Below are 17,352 nucleotides of genomic sequence, written 5' to 3'. Positions count from 1 at the left end.
ATAACATTCCTCGTGAACTCTCCAATTCTCACAATTCTTCCAACTTTCAAACTCCCTTGCATCGTATGCAAACTGGGTGAATGCGATTGGTGGGTACTATCCGTGGCATCCTGGGAGTTTAGAACGCTGTGTACAGAACCAGCTTGCACAAAACAATAGTGGGTGGGGGACCTACGCAGTGCCATGTCTTAGCCTAGGCCGACGAGGCCCAGGCCTAGGACGGCAGTAAAAAGCCGCCCCCCACCCACACGAACAAAAGAACCCTACCCCCCCCCACCGGCTCCTGTCTCCTGCACAAAAACAGTCCCCGGCGGCTTATGGAGCGGACTGGGCAGGGACTTTTCGGACAGGCAGGGGCAGTCTCGGCTAGGCTGTGCTCCGTTCAGCTGGGGTGCAGAGAGCAAAGGTGCACCTCGGCTGTGCTTGGGCCAGGGGGGTGGTCCCCGCTCGGGAGGGGGCAGTCTCAGCTCACCTATGCTGTGTTCAGGAAGGGGCAGTCTCGGCTCGGCTGTGCTCGGGAGGGGGCGGGCTCGGCTGTGCTCGGGAGGGGGCGGGCTCGGCTCTACTTGCTTTGGCGGGGGCGGTCACAGTGATGTAATGGTAACCGGCATTATTATTACTGTTAGAAGAAGCACATTGATTATGTCACAAAAGATGCTGTAACTTATCTTGCTTGTCATGTTTTAGAACTTCTGGGGAGTCATGTCTGCAGTCTCTGACCATCCTTACTCTCCTGTATGTTGTCTGAAGTCGCTGACCATCTCTTGTATCATGTCTGCAGTCTCTGACCATCCTTACTCTCCTGTATTTTGTTTGAAGTCGCTGACCATCTCTTGTATCATGTCTGCAGTCTCTGACTCTCTCCTTTATGTTGTCTGCAGTCTCTGACTCTCTCCTTTATGTTGTCTGCAGTCTCTGACTCTCTCCTTTATGTTGTCTGCAGTCTCTGACCCTCTCCTGTATGTTGTCTGCATTCTCTGACCATCTCTTGTATCTTGTCCGCAGTCTCTGACCCTGTCCTTTATCTTGTCCGCAGTCTCTGACCCTGTCCTTTATCTTGTCCGCAGTCTCTGACCCTGTCCTTTATCTTGTCCGCAGTCTCTGACCCTGTCCTTTATCTTGTCCGCAGTCTCTGACCCTCTCCTTTATCTTGTCCGCAGTCTCTGACCCTCTCCTTTATCTTGTCCGCAGTCTCTGACCCTCTCCTTTATCTTGTCCGCAGTCTCTGACCCTCTCCTTTATCTTGTCCGCAGTCTCTGACCCTCTCCTTTATCTTGTCCGCAGTCTCTGACCCTCTCCTTTATCTTGTCCGCAGTCTCTGACCCTCTCCTTTATCTTGTCCGCAGTCTCTGACTCTCTCCTGTATCTTATCCGCAGTCTGACGATCTCTTGTAACATGTCTGCAATCTCCCTAGCAACTCTTCAGGTGGAGCGCTAATAGGAAGAGGTGGCGTTTCCAGATGAAGGGGTGGTTCTTAAACAGGAAGGGGTGGGGCAGATTTAGGTGGGGGCGCCGGAATTTAGTCTTGCCTAGGGCAGCAAAAAAACAAAATACACCACTGGACCTACAGCTGTTCAACATGCTAAACCGCATTTCAATCAGAGGAAACCGTAATATTCAGGCCTCCTCCCCATTGTCACCATGCTGTGTGCGGTGTTGCTTGCAGACACAGCTGGCATGAAGGTGACAGTGCTGCCACTTGTCAGGAAGCATCCTTGCATCCTTGTGACCTCTCTCTTCCCTAGGTAAGATCCACATGATGTAAAAGAAAAATGTAATTCATCAGACCAGGCCACCTTCTTCCATTGCACTGTCGTCCAGTTCTGATGCCCATTGTAGGCGCTTTTGGCTGTGGACTCTGGTCAGCATGGGCACCCTGCCTGCTCTGCAGCTACACACCCCATACACAATTATAATCACCTTTCTAACAGGAACTTACAGCAGAGAGCTCTGGCAGTGTAAAAAAAATTAGGAAAACTTATTGGGGTAACTTTTGTATTCTGAAAAACATTTATTTCTACATGTTGACTGTAGTTCTCTTTTAATGAACTCTCTATGATGCATTTGGAATGTATTTTCTAGGTGATCCTCTGGATACTTATTTTTTACCGCACAGCAGTCCATTTTGTCCCCCCGCCACCCAACTTAAAATGGAACTATAGGCAAAACATCTTTTTTTTTTTTGCCCACTCTACTTGCATCTAGGAAAAAAAGTGTGGGCTAGACCTCTGCTTCAGCTGGTCTGTAGGGAGTTATACACTGATCAGCCATAACTGTATGATCATCCACCTAATATAAAGTAGGTCCCCCTTTTGCCATCAAAAAAATCCCTGACCTGCTGAAGCATGGACTCCACTATACCTCTGAAGGTATGCTGTGGCATCTGGCAGCAAGCTGTCAGTAGCAGATCCTTTAAGGCTGGGTTCCCACCTAATACCGATGTGGCTCACAGGAGTGGTCCGTTGCGTCCCTGTTCTCCATTTCAGGGACAAATCGGCCCCAAATTTTTGCCTGAATTCAGACCTTTAACGTAGCCAAAGACGCAACAGAAACCCTGTGCAATTCACTCCGCTGCCGCCCTGGAGATGTGTGAACCAGCTCCAATGAGGAGCCGGTCACAGTCTCCTGTCATGCGAATTGAATGCGGGGAAAAACCACATCCAATTCGCACTAGTGTGAATCCAGCTTAAGTCTTGTAAGTTGTGAGGTGGGGGTCTCTATAGTTGAACTTGTTTTTCCAGCAAATCCCACAGATGCTTGATTGGAGTAAGATGTGGAGATTTTGGAGGCTAGGTCAACATCTCAAATTTTGTTTTGTTCCTCAAACCATTCTTGAACCATTTTTGCACCATCTACATTAATGGCAGGATGGAAGGTTTTCCAGCAGATTATTGCCCAAAGCATCACACTGGCTTGCCTTCCTCCCATACTGCATCCTTGTGACCTCTCTCTTCCCTAGGTAAGATCCACATGATGTAAAAGAAAAATGTAATTCATCAGACCAGGCCACCTTCTTCCATTGCACTGTCGTCCAGTTCTGATGCCCATTGTAGGCGCTTTTGGCTGTGGACTCTGGTCAGCATGGGCACCCTGCCTGCTCTGCAGCTACACACCCCATACACATACATTTTTTTTTCCTTCTTTCAACACATCAACTTCAGGGACAACTTGTTTACTTTCGTACTAAAATATCCCACATTCAGAAGCCATTGTACCTAGATACAGTGAGGGGAAAAAATGTATTTGACCCCCTGCTGATTTTGTACATTTGCCCACTGACAAAGAAATGATCAGTCTATAATTTTAATGGTCGGTTTATTTTAACAGTGAGAGACAGAATAATAACAAAAATATCCAGAAAATCACAACTTATAAATTGATTTGCATTTTAATGAGTGAAATAAGTATTTGACCCCTTCGCAAAACATGACTTAGTACTTGGTGGCAAAACCCTTGTTGGCAATCACAGAGGTCAGACGTTTCTTGGAGTTGGCCACCAGGTTTGCACACATCTCAGGAGGGATTTTTTCCCACTCCTTTTTGCAGATCCTCTCCAAGTCATTAAGGTTTTGAGGCTGACGTTTGGTAACTCGAACCTTTAGCTCCCTCCACATATTTCCTATGGGATCAAGGTCTGGAGACTGGCTAGGCCACTCCAGGACCTTTAATGTGCTGCTTCTTGAGCCACTCCTTTGTTGCCTTGGCTGTGTGTTTTGGGTCATTGTCATGCTGGAATACCCATCTACAACCCATTTTCAACGCCCTGGCTGAGGGAAGGAGGTTCTCACCCAAGATTTGACGGTACATGACCCCGTCCATCATCCCTTTGATGCGGTGAAGTTGTTCTATCCCCTTAGCAGAAAAACACCCCAATGCATAATGTTTTCACCTCCATGTTTGACGGTGGGGATGGTGTTCTTGGGGTCATAGGCGCAGCATTCCTCCTCCTCCAAACACGGAGTTGAGTTGATGCCAAAGAGCTTGATTTTGGTCTCATCTGACCACAACACTTTCAATCAGTTCTCCTCTGAATCATTCAGAAGTTTATCAGCAAACTTCAGATGGGCCTGTACATTTGCTTTCTTGAGCAGGGGGACCTTGCGGGTGCTGCAGGATTTCAGTCCTTCATGGCATAGTGTGTTACCAATTGTTTTCTTGGTGACTATGGTCCCAGCTGCCTTGAGGTCATTGACAAGATTCTCCTGTGTAGTTCTGGGCTGATTCCCCACCGTTCATTGATCATTGAAACTCCACAAGGTCAGATCATGCATGGAGCCCCAGACCGAGTGAGAGTGACAGTCATTTTGTGTTTCTTCCATTTGGGAATAATCGCATTAACTGTTGTTACCCTCTTACCAAGCTGCTTGGCGATGGTCTTGTAGCCCATTCCAGCCTTGTGTAGGTCTACAATTTTGTCCCTGACCTCCTTGGACAGCTCTTTGGTCTTGGCCATGGTGGAGAGATTGGAATCTGATTGATGAGTGTCTTTTATACAGGTAACAAGCAGTGATTAGGAGCACTCCCTTTAAGAGAGTGCTCCTAATATCAGCTCATTGCCTGTATAGAAGACACCAGGGAGCCAGTGATCTTGCTGATTGATAGGGGATCAAATACTTATTTTATTAAAATGCAAATCAATTTAACTTTTTAGAAATGCGTTTTTCTGGATATTTTTGTTATTCTGTCTCTCACTGTTAAAACAAACCTACCATTAAAATTATAGACTGATCATTTCTTTGTCAGTGGGCAAGTGTATAAAATTAGCAGGGAATCAAATACTCTTTCCCCCGCACTGTAATCCAGTGTTCACTCAACCTGTCAGTGGTCATAAAGTTATGGCTGATCGGTGTATGTGTGCTTGTGTGGTGGAGATCATTACATTGCAATCAGGAAAAGCTAATGTGTGTAGCTTTTTATACTCTGTAAAAAATATGATGGTGCTATAAAAATACAGGAAATAAATAACAAGCCTGTAATCAGATAGAGCAGTGGTCTCCAAACTGCGAACCCTCTCTTGCTTTTATTCAGCCCTTGGGCACTGTTTCATTCACTGATACCTGCAATGGGGCACAACTCCTCTCGGGAGACCCCAACAATGGGGCACAACTCCTCTCCAGTGACCCCAACAATGGGGCACAACTCCTCCTCCCATTGACCCCAACAATGGGGAACAACCCCTCCCCCCAGTGGCCCCAACAATGGGGTATTATTTTTTCCCATGGACGCCTGAACCTTTTCTTCTCCCATTGGCTACAGTCTGGCCCCCCTAAAGTCCGAAGGACAGTAAACTGGCCCTTTGTTTAAAAAGTTTGGAGACCACGAGCTAGAGGGTGCTCAGCTTTTGTCTTCCTCTTACTGCGTTCTAATTTTCAGTGCAATGTAATGATAAATAAGCAAAGTGTGAGTGATATGCCTAAGATATCAAGAAGTGCCCTATGCTGCTCTACATATACTGATTTGGGAGGGGGGAGGTCATTGTTTTTCACGGTTGGCAGTGTGATATTTTGCTTAGTACAACTTTCTTTACATTATCTCTCTTTAAAAATTGGAATTCTTGCATCACGTTGCTGCAGTGCTGCATAATGAATAAGTCAGAGTGCAATTCCATTTCCATGCACTTGGTGGCAGCAGAGCACTGTTATTCCAAAAGTCCGGCTATGACAGGCAGATTGAGGGCCAATTTGTATGGTTTTGTATAGTACGCTGTGGATGTCTCATGCGCTAATTTAAGCAAGGTGTGATTTACTGAGGTTATGGGCACCAAATCTGCAACTCCATGCAAATAGCCAAGCACTTGTTCAGAGTAGTGCACACGTCCTTCACCTCTCGATATATTATACGTGTCCAAGAAAAGCTTTTGATGCATTTGTTTCATCCCTCTCCCCACGCTGCATAAAGAATTACCAGGTGTTAATGTGAAGGTTCTGTTTCGCCAAATCCTGTTTCATGTCGGTAACATATATTATTTATCTCCCCTTAGGAATTCGAAAAGAGGAAAATGCTGTAAGCGATGGAAAGCAGAGCGCTAATAGTGGCAAAGAGCACGTCCACCTTTCTTGTTTCGTCCAGATATCGTCTTTCAACACCACCGTCTTGCACAGCCAATGTAAAGCCATAACTGTTATTTTCTGTCTCCTGGAACTGGAGGTTACGATGGATGGGAATGTTAGACTTGTATGAGCCTTCTAAGATAAATAAAATTTCCATTTATTTTGGATCCTATACTGAGTGTTCTTATTACAGTTGTGACCATTGCATTATGATTTGCTGCACTCTGAAGAAGACTTAGAGAGACACCGACAATAATTTCTAGTTTACTGCTGTAGAAGTGGCTACCAAACCTCATGCAGACCAAAAGTATTACAGCAGCTGCTTAGATTAGGGACTTATGAGCTCATAATGGTCACAAGTGGCTTTACAAAACTTCTGCAGACCATAAATCTGGGGTAGCCAGCATTCAGCACTCCAGCTATAGTGAAACTACAAATCCCGTCATGCCTCTGGCATTCACAAGAATGACTCCCAGAGGCAGAGTCTTGCAATGCCTCTTGGGACTTGTAGTTCAACAATACCTGGACTGCTGAATGTTGCCTACTCCAGCCATAGATAATTAAAGGTCGGGTTAGATTGGGGACTTACAAGCTCATAATGGTCACAAGTGGCTTTACAAACCTTATTCAAACCATCAATATTAGATGAAGGACTTAAAGTAGCTGTAAAGACTAAAAGGTATCTCTGCATTAATGTAAAAAACCTTTCCAGCCCCCCCCCCCCCCCCCCAATACTCACCTAAAACCAATCTTCCAATCTTGATCCAGCACTGCTCTCTCTCCCCTCCTACTGGATTCAATAAGAGCAGCAGGTGCCATTGGCTCCTCAATCAAATCTAGTGACTGGGCCAAGCCGCACTGTGTGCATCAATAGATGGGCACAATGCGGCTCTCCAGCAAGTCCACATGAGTATCCACAGATACCAGGGTGCCTGACGAAGCTCTGTGGATTATGCATGCATTTGCAAATGTGTGTAGACTAAACCCCTGCTTTTAACACATAATGTTAGACAGGTTATTTGGTTGTCTGCGGGCTGGTGGTAAGTTAAGCTTGGTTTTTCCCTTGGATTTATCCTTGGCCTTGTTTGTACCTGTTGTTATCCTTCCAATGCTTCTTACTATGATAGCCATCTATAGATGGGAGCAAGTGGCGTCTTTTTGTATCACATGAGTTGCTAGGGGGGTACTCGAAGGCTGGAGGAGCCAGAAGCGCCAGTAGGGGACCCCAGAAGAGGAGGATCAAGGCTACTCTGCACAACCATTGCACAGAGCAGGTGAGTATAACCTCCTTTAGAGGACACCAAATCCGACTTTGAAATCATGCGCCTTTACTTGAAATCACACAGTTTTAAAGCCGCATGTCACTGCAACTTCAGGTGTGACTTGGCTGACATCTGTGCGATTTCATGCACCGATGTCTATGCAAATTGCACCTGAAATCAGTAAAAATAGTGCAGGAACTTCTTTTATAAATCGGTGCAGCACCTCGAGGTTGGTGTTGCACTGAATTGCACATTTCCATTGCCGACAATAGGGTGCGAATTGGACTGGTCAAATCACATGACAAGTCACACCGATGTGACTTGTCATTAGACATGTGCACAGCCAAAAAAATTGTTCATTTTCGTTTTCGTTTCATTAATTTATTTATTTTTTTTCCGTCTTTCAGTTCATTCGTTATGATCGCAATTCGTACGTTCGTAAATTCGTACATTTGTAAATCTGAAATGTGAAAATCCAAAAACCTGAAAATTTGAAATAGTAACTAACTATTAAATTATAGGTATTGTAATTTCCTTTCAAATTTGGCTGTCAGTGAACGTAACAAATACGAATTTATCTGAAGTTATGCATTATCCGAAATAACGAATGCTGCATCTAAACAAATGGAACGGAACAAATTAATAATAAATAATAATAATAAAAAGTTTTTATTATTATTTATTAATTCATTACGTTCCATTCGTTTGAATACGGCATTCGTTATTTCGGATCATTTGTAACCTTCGGATAAATTTGTATGTGTTATGTTCACTAACAGCCAAATTTGAAAGGAAATTACAATACCTATAATTTAATAGTTACTAGTAATAGTAGTTAAGTTATTATTAGTTAATTATTATTTAAGATTTCCGAATTTTCAAATTTACGAATTCACTAATTTACTAATGTACGAATCTACGAATGTATGAATTTACGAATATTCGGAAAAATTTGAATTTGAATTCAGAACTAAACGAATTGCACATGCCTACTTGCCATGTCACTTGTCACTTTAACCACTTCAGTACCGGACACTTCCACCCCCTTCCTGCTCAGGCCGTTTTTAAGTTTTCTGCACTGTCACACTTTGAATGACAATTGCTCGGTTATGCAACACTATACCCATATGGCATTTTTATACCGATAGATCTTTCTTTTAGTGATATTTATTCACCGCTGGGTTTGTTTTGTTTTTCTTTGTTCGTTATAATATTTTGCAAATAATCTTTCTTCATAGATTTAGGCCAAAATGGATTCTGCTACATCTCTTTGGTAAAAAAAAAAAAAAAAAAAACCCAAATCATTATTTTATTATTTAGCCTGTGTGAAGTTAGTCTACAAACTATGGTATGTATTTGAGAATTTGATCAATTCTGATGTACTATCTCATTTCTTGAGGCCCAAAAACTCCAGGACAGTACAGATATCCCCCAAATTGCCTTTTTGGAGAGTAGACAATCCAAGGTATTTAGTAAGAGGCATGGTGATTTTTTTTTTTTTTATTGTAATGAATTTTTTTTTTTTGTCACAATTTTTTAAAAATGAAGAAAATAAATGTATGTATTTTTTTTCACACAAAGTTGTCATTTTAACAAGTTATATTGCACACATTATAGGTATACTTATAAGTACACCCCAAAATACATTCTCCTATGTCTCGTGAGTATGGGGATACCACATATAGAGGGGCTCAAAATCCAAGGAGCACCTTTGGGCTTTCAAGAAGCATAGATTACGCATTCAGTTTCCTGGCTACCTATTACATTTTTGGAGGCCCTGGAGCCTCAGGACAGTGAAAACATAGACAAAACACATTCTGCTACTCCTGAGCATGGCGATACCACATGCAAGACTTTCTCAAGGTTTAGACTGATTATACTGTATACAGTGGAGGTCTGTGCATTGTGGGGGCACATGCGCCCGTCCCTGCTGCCGCCCCTTTCATGGTGCTGCTGTCAGTGCCCATCTGTGAGGATGTGCTTTATACCCTGACCTGTGAGGCTGAGCTGTATACTCTGACCTGTGATGCTATATACCCTGATCTGTGTCATGATGAGCTATTTTATTATACACAATTTATATAGCGCCAACAGTTTACTCAGTGCTTTACAATGTAGAGTGGTGACAGCACAATTACAGTACAGTTCAATACAGAAGAGACAGGAGGGCCCTGCTCGTAGCACTTACATTCTAAAGGGAGGGGGTGGTGGTACAAAAGAGATGCAATGAATGCGTGGAATGATTTGATGGGGGTGGCTCGGGGACAGTTGTTAGGTGAGTGTGGGATAGGCTTCCCTGAATAAATGAGTTTTCAGGGATCTCCTAAAAGTGTACAGGTTAGGGGCTGATCGGATATACTGGGGCAGGGAGTTCCAGAGAATGGGAGAGGCTCTGGAGAAGTCCCGAAGGCGAGTATGAGAGGAGGTAACAAGGGAGCTAGAGAGCAGGAGGTCCTGGAGGGGACGATTTGGGCGATATCTGCAGATGATGTTGGTGATGTAGATGGGGGTGATGTTGTGGATGGCCTTGTAAGTTGTGGTTAGCATTTTGAATTTTATACGGTGGGGTAGGGGAAGCCAGTGAAGGGATTGGCAGAGAGAGGCAGCAGTCACGGATCGGTTAGTGAGGTGTATTAGTCTAGCAGCAGCATTCATAATAGAATAAAGGGGGATAGCCTGCGTAAGGGTAGGCCATTAAGGAGAGAGTTGCAGTAGTCAAGGCAGGAAATAATCAAGGAGTGAATAAGTTGTTTTGTGGTGTCATTAGTCAGGAAGGGTCGAATTATAGAGATGTTGCAGAGGTTAAGGCGGCAGGATTTTGGATGATATATACCCTGATCTGTGAGGCTGAGCTATATACTCTGTGCTGTGATGCTGAGCTGTATACTCCTGACACTATGGGTGGAATACAGGAGGGTGGATTCTGTAAGGGGTGGGGCTTATGAGAAGTGGGAGGGGTGGGAAGGGTGGGGTCTGGCGCCCCCCCCTCCTAAAACGTCACCAGCCGCCACTGACTGTATACCAGATAATTTTGTATCACACAAACCAATTGTATCAAAACCAATGTACTGTAATGGTCGCCTCTATATGCGTGGTCAAGGAATATAGTGTAGTGTAGAGTTGCCTATAGCAGTCCCACTTTCTATAAGCCAAGCAGGCCTAACCTACTGGTATGGGGCTGCCCACAGGAATGCCATGTTCACTGGCCAGGAAGTACAGGAGGCTGAAGAAAGAGAACAAGAGCGTTCCAGGAGTGCAGTTGTCTGCAGGGGATAACTGGGGCTGGTGTCTCACGGGAACACGGCCAGTCAGATGTGCAGATGAGTCGGCAAACAGGCAAAGAATCAGTCCAGGCAGAAGGCAGGAACGTGGTCAATAAACAGGCCAGGATTAGTACAGGTGGCAGACAGAAGCTGCACTGCTGATGATTTACACTAGTGTTGCGGTGATGAGGAACACTGTTTCTGGCATACACTGGTCTGGTGACAATGGGACTGGTGTGGCTGTGGTTAGGAAAACTGTTGCTTGCTGCACTGGTTTGGTGGCAATCTGGAACACTAATTCTAGTTACACTGGTCTGGCAACACTGTGGCTGGTGATGATTGGAAAACGGACTGGCTGCACTATTAGTGCTCATTTACACGTGAGATGGCAGTAAAAACCTCACAGTCGAGTCGTAGTTTTACCCCCCCCCCAATGCTACATCCTTTAGATGCAGAGGGAGATACTGGGAGTGTACACATGCTGCACCTGGGATGTTTTGCTTTGCAGCTGTGGCAGGAAGTATACCCTCTGTACGCCTGCCGATTCAAGCAAACGGGGTTGCTTGTGTGGGGTCCAAGGGGTAAAGGAGGTGGTGATAATGCAACACTGGCTGTCAAGTGCACTCTGAAGAGCGATCCGGACACGTGAACAAGTCCTTATGGTGAAACTGTGACTGGTGTGGCGGTGATCAGGGACACTGACTGGTGTGGCTGGGATCAGGGACACTGTGACTGGTGTGGTGGGGATCAGGGACGCTGGGACTGCTGTGGCGGTGATCAGGGACACCGTGACCGTGATCAAGGGCACTGTGACTGGTGTGGCGTGATTAGGGGCACTGTGACTGGTGTGGCGGTGATTAGGGGCACTGTGACTGGTGTGGCGGTGATTAGGGGCACTGTGACTGGTGTGGCGGTGATCAGGGACGCTGTGACTGGTGTGGCGGTGATCAGGGACGCTGTGACTGGTGTGGCGGTGATCAGGGACGCTGTGACTGGTGTGGCGGTGATCAGGGACGCTGTGACTGGTGTGGCGGTGATCAGGGACACTGTGGCTGCTGTGGTGGTGATCAGGGACACTGTGACTGGTGTGGCGGTGATCAGGGGCACTGTGACTGGTGTGGCGTGATTAGGGGCACTGTGTCTGGTTTGGCGGTGATTAGGGGCACTGTGACTGGTGTGGCGGTGATCAGGGACGCTGTGACTGGTGTGGTAGCGATCAGGGACACTGCAACGATGATCAAGGGACACTGTGGCTGCTGTGGTGGTGATCAGGGACACTGTGACTGGTGTGGCGGGGATCAGGAACGCTGTGGCGGGGATCAGGAACGCTGTGACTGCTGTGGTGTTGATCAGGGACGCTGTGGCGGTGATCAAGGATACTGTGACTGGTGTGGCGGGGATCAGGGACGCTGTGACTGGTGTGGCGGGGATCAGGGACGCTGTGACTGGTGTGGCGGGGATCAGGGACGCTGTGACTGGTGTGGCGGGGATCAGAGACGCTGTGACTGGTGTGGCGGGGATCAGGGACGCTGTGACTGGTGTGGCGGGGATCAGGGACGCTGTGACTGGTGTGGCGGGGATCAGGGACGCCGTAACTGGTGTGGCGGGGACCTGGGACGCTGTGACTGGTGTGGCGGGGATCAGGGACGATGTGACTGGTGTGGCGGGGATCAGGGACGCTGTGACTGGTGTGGCGGGGACCTGGGACGCTGTGACTGGTGTGGCGGGGATCAGGGACGATGTGACTGGTGTGGCGGGGATCAGGGACGCTGTGACTGGTGTGGCGGGGATCAGGGACGCTGTGACTGGTGTGGCGGGGATCAGGGACGCTGTGACTGGTGTGGCGGGGATCAGGCGGGGCTAACCGGCGATGACCGCACTTAACCGGGATGAAAGAGGCTCGAACGCTGTAACTGCTGTGGCGGTGATCAGGGATGCTGTGACTGCTGTGGCAGTGATCAGGGACACTGGCGGTGATCAGGGACACTGTTACTGCTGTGGCGGTGATCAGGGACACTATTACCGCTGTGGCGGTGATCAGGGATACTGTGACTGCTGTGGCGATAATCAGGGACATTGTGACTGCTGTGGCAGGGATCAGGGACGCTGGGACTGCGGTTGGTGTTGATCAAGGATACTGTGACTGCTGTGGCAGGGATCAAGGACACTGTGACTGGTGTGGCGGTGATCAGGGACGCTGTGGCAATGATCGGGGACACTGTGACTGCCGTGGTGGTGATCAGGGACACTGTGACTGCCGTGGTGGTGATCAGGGACACTGTGACTGGTGTGGCGGTGATCAGGGACACTGTGACTGGTGTGGCGGTGATCAGGGACATTGTGACGGTGTGGCGGGGATCAGGGACACTGGGACTGCTGTGGAGGTGATCAGGGATGCTGTGGCAGTGATCAAGGATACTGTGACTGGTGTAGCGGGGATCAGGGACGCTGTAACTGCTGTGGCAGGGATCAGGGACGCTGTAACTGCTGTGGTGGGGAACAGGGACGCTGTAACTGCTGTGGCGGGGATCAGGGATGCTGTAACTGCTGTGGCGGGGATCAAGGATACTGTGACTGCTGTGGCTGTGATCAGGGACACTGGCAGTGATCAGGGACACTGTGGCTGCTGTGGTGGTGATCAGGGACTCTGTGACTGCTGTGACGGTGATCAGGGACACTGACTGGTGTGGCGGTGATCAGGGATGCTGTAACTGGTGTGGTGGTGATCAGGGACACTGACTGCTGTGGTGGTGATCAGGGACACTGACTGCTGTGGTGGTGATCAGGGACACTGACTGCTGTGGTGGTGATCAGGGACACTGTGACTGATATGGCGGGGATCAGGGACACTGTGACTGCTGTGGCGGTGATCAAGGATACTGTGACTTGTGTGGCGGTGATCAGGGATGCTGTGACTGCTGTGGAGGTGATCAGGGACACTGTGGCGGTGATCATGGACACTGTGACTGCTGTGGCGGTGATCAGGGACACTGTGACTGGTGTGGCGGTGATCAGGGACACTGTGACTGGTGTGGCGGTGATCAGGGACACTGTGACTGGTGTGGCGGTGATCAGGGACACTGTGACTGGTGTGGCGGTGATCAGGGACACTGTGACTGGTGTGGCGGTGATCAGGGACACTGTGACTGGTGTGGCGGTGATCAGGGACACTGTGACTGGTGTGGCGGTGATCAGGGACACTGTGACTGGTGTGGCGGTGATCAGGGACACTGTGACTGGTGTGGCGGTGATCAGGGACACTGTGACTGGTGTGGCGGTGATCAGGGACACTGTTACTGCTGTGGTGGTGATCAGGGACACTGTGGCTGCTGTGGCGGGGATCAGGGACACTGTGGCTGCTGTGGCGGGGATCAGGGACACTGTGACTGGTGTGGCGGTGGTCAGGGACGCTGTGACTGCTGTGGCGGTGATCGGGGACACTGTGGCGGTGATCGGGGACATTGTGACTCAGTCACCGCCACAGCAGTCACAGTATCCTTGATCACTGAATGGTTTTGCACAGAACAGCCCCGATCCGCTTCTTCTTCCGCCTGCTTTCCAGGCTCCTCCTCCCTGCGGAGTGCCCCCATAGGAAGGTGCTTCTTATGGGGGCACTCATGCATGCTCGCTCCCAAGCACTGCTCTGTCTGGCCATAAACTCACTTGGCCCCGCCCCTGCCTCTCCTCACTGGCTATGGTTGACAGCAGCGAGAGCCAATGACTCTCGCTGCTGTCTTTCAGCCAATCAGGAGAGAGAGAGACAAAATAACTTCTGCTTTCATGCATATTGCTGCATCTAGATCAGGCACAGGTAATTATAAGGGAGAGCTGGGAAGAGAGCAGACCACAAAATGTTTTGTTTTTTTACCTTATTGCAGAGAATGCATTAAGATACATTTTCTACAACCTATCAATGCTACTGCTTTGAGTAGCATTGATAGGTGGCTAGGAATTAATTTTTCTTAACAAGCACCATGATGCGTTGCAGCATGATGGAGGGAGCTTTCACACTTGCAGTGCTCTGTGAGGAACGATCCCTGTTCAGATCGCTTATCTTGGGGAATTGGATGGTACCTGATTTAGGCTTGGTTCGTATACAGTATCTCACAAAAGTGAGTACACCCCTCTCATTTTTGTAAATATTTTATTATATCTTTTCATGTGACATCACTGAAGAAATGACACTTTTCTACAATGTAAAGTAGTGAGTGTACAGCTTGTATAACAGTGTAAATTTGCTGTCCCCTCAAAATAACTCAACACACAGCTATTAATGTCTAAATTGCTGGCAACAAAAGTGAGTACACCCCTAAGTGAAAATGTCCAAATTGGGCCCAATTAGCCATTTTCCCTCCCCGGTGTCATGTGACTTGTTATAGGGCGTACACACGGTCGGACTTTGTTCGGACATTCCGACAACAAAATCCTAGGATTTTTTCCGACGGATGTTGGCTCAAACTTGTCTTGCATACACACGGTCACACAAAGTTGTTGGAAAATCCGATCGTTCTAAACGCGGTGACGTAAAACACGTACGTTGGGACTATAAACGGGGCAGTGGCCAATAGCTTTCATCTCTTTATTTATTCTGAGCATGCGTGGCACTTTGTCCGTTGGATTTGTGTACACACGATCGAAATTTCCGACAACGGATTTTGTTGTCGGAAAATTTTATCTCCTGCTCACCAACTTTGTGTGTCGGAAAATCCGATGGAAAATGTCTGATGGAGCCCACACACGGTCGGAATTTCCGACAACATGCTCTGATCGGACATTTTCCATCGGAAAATCCAACCGTGTGTACGGGGCATTAGTGTTACAAGGTCTCAGGTGTGAATGGGGAGCAGGTGCGTTAAATTTGGTGTTATCGCTCTCACTCTCTCATCCTGGTCACTGGAAGTTCAATATGGCACATCATGTTAAAGCACTCTCTGAGGATCTGAAAAAAAAAAAAAAAGAAAAGAAAAGAATTGTTGCTCTACATAAAGATGGTCTAGGCTATAAGAAGATTGCCAAGACCCTGAAACTGCGCTGCAGCACGGTGGCCAAGACCATACAGCGGTTTAACAGGACAGGTTCCACTCAGAACAGGCCTCGCCATGGTCGACCAAAAAAGTTGAGTGCACGTGCTCAGCGTCATATCCAGAGGTTGTCTTTGGGAAATAGATGTATGAGTGCTGCCAGAGTTGCTGCAGAGGTTGAAGGGGTGTGAGGTCAGCCTGTCGGTGCTCAGACCATACGCCGCACACTGCATCAAATTGGTCTGCATGGCTGTCGTCCCAGAAGGAAGCCTCTTCTAAAGATGATGCACAAGAAAGCCCGCAAACAGTTTGCTGAAGACAAGTAGACTAAGGACATGGATTACTGGAACCATGTCCTGTGGTCTGATGAGACCAAGATAAACTTATTTGGTTCAGATGGTGTCAAGCATGTGTGGAGGCAACCAGGTGAGGAGTACAAAGACAAGTCTGTCTTGCCTACAGTCAAGCATGGTGGTGGGAGTGTCATGGTCTGGGGCTGCATGAGTGCTGCCGGCACTGGGGAGCTACAGTTCATTGAGGGAACCATGAATGCCAACATGTACTGTGATATACTGAAGCAGAGCATGATCCCCTCCCTTCGGAGACTGGTCTGTAGGACAATATTCCAACATGATAATGACCCCAAACACACTTCCAAGAAGACCACTGCCTTGCTAAAGAAGCTGAGGGTAAAGGAGATGGACTGGCCAAACATGTCTCCAGACCTAAACCGTGTTGAGTATCTGTGGGGCATCCTCAAATGGAAGGTGGAGGAGCACAAGGTCTCTAACATCCACCAGCTCTGTGATGTCCTCATGGAGGAGTGGAAGAGGACTCCAGTGCAACCTGTGAAGCTCTGGTGAACTCCATGCCCAAGAGGGTTAAGGCAGTGCTGGAAAATAATGGCGGCCACACAAAATATTGACACTTTGGGCCCAATTTGGACATTTTCACTTAGGGGTGTACTCACTTTTGTTACCAGCGCTTTAGACATTAATGGCTGTGTGTTGAGTTATTTCGAGGGGACAGCAAATTGACACTGTTATACAAGCTGTACACTCACTACTTTACATTGTAGCAAATTATAATTTCTTCAGCGTTGTCACATGAAAAGATATGATAAAATATTTACAAAAACGTGAGGGGTGTACTCACTTGTGTGAGATACTTGATATAAATAACCATAAAAAAACAACAACATAGACTCAAACACACTTGTATGACACGTCTAGGCGCTCAGCGGTCACCTCTGTCACCTTTTTAATGGTTCCGAGCATCTGTAAATAAACTATGAACACCATGCAGTGTGTGCTAATGCATGTAACCCTCTGTAAACACATAGCCTTATGAATATTCATTTATAAATGCCTCCTGTAACTTACAGTCACTGAGCTTTATAGAGCAAGCATGTTTTATAAAGTATTATAAAATGTAGAAAGGAATATACATGACTTGATTACTAGGAGGATATAGATATAGATAGAGAGAGAGAGATCTATATATATATCTATCTATCTAGATAGATAGATAGATATATATAGATACCCACACAGTATAAAATAAATATTTTTCTTACATTTCTTTATTTAGGATACATTGCAATTAGTTTACAAAATATTGGTGTACTGTACACTTTTGTGTACACGATCGTTGTATATAATTAAAAAAAAAGTAACTGAACGGGGATTAGGAGGTATTTTAAAAAAAAAAAATCCCTCAAGGCAATTCACCCAGTAAAGGCGCAAATACATTCGT

At 46.9% G+C, this 17,352-nt stretch overlaps 1 protein-coding gene across 1 annotated transcript in view; it reads left to right on the top strand.

Moving 5' to 3' along the window:
• SUCLG1 (succinate-CoA ligase GDP/ADP-forming subunit alpha) overlaps window positions 1-6,223 on the top strand; it is a 102,451-nt gene extending 96,228 nt beyond the window's left edge. Inside the window, exon 9 of the mRNA XM_073611015.1 lies at window positions 5,982-6,223. Within this exon, the coding sequence (XP_073467116.1) occupies window positions 5,982-6,008 (27 nt within the window). The 3' untranslated portion in view covers window positions 6,009-6,223. The remainder of the gene's footprint in view (window positions 1-5,981) is intronic.
• Window positions 6,224-17,352: the final 11,129 nt, after the last annotated feature.

Source organism: Aquarana catesbeiana, linkage group LG01 (assembly GCF_042186555.1).
Source record: "Aquarana catesbeiana isolate 2022-GZ linkage group LG01, ASM4218655v1, whole genome shotgun sequence".
Classification (NCBI taxonomy): Eukaryota; Metazoa; Chordata; class Amphibia; order Anura; family Ranidae; genus Aquarana; species Aquarana catesbeiana.
This window is presented reverse-complemented; position numbering and strand designations above follow the sequence as displayed.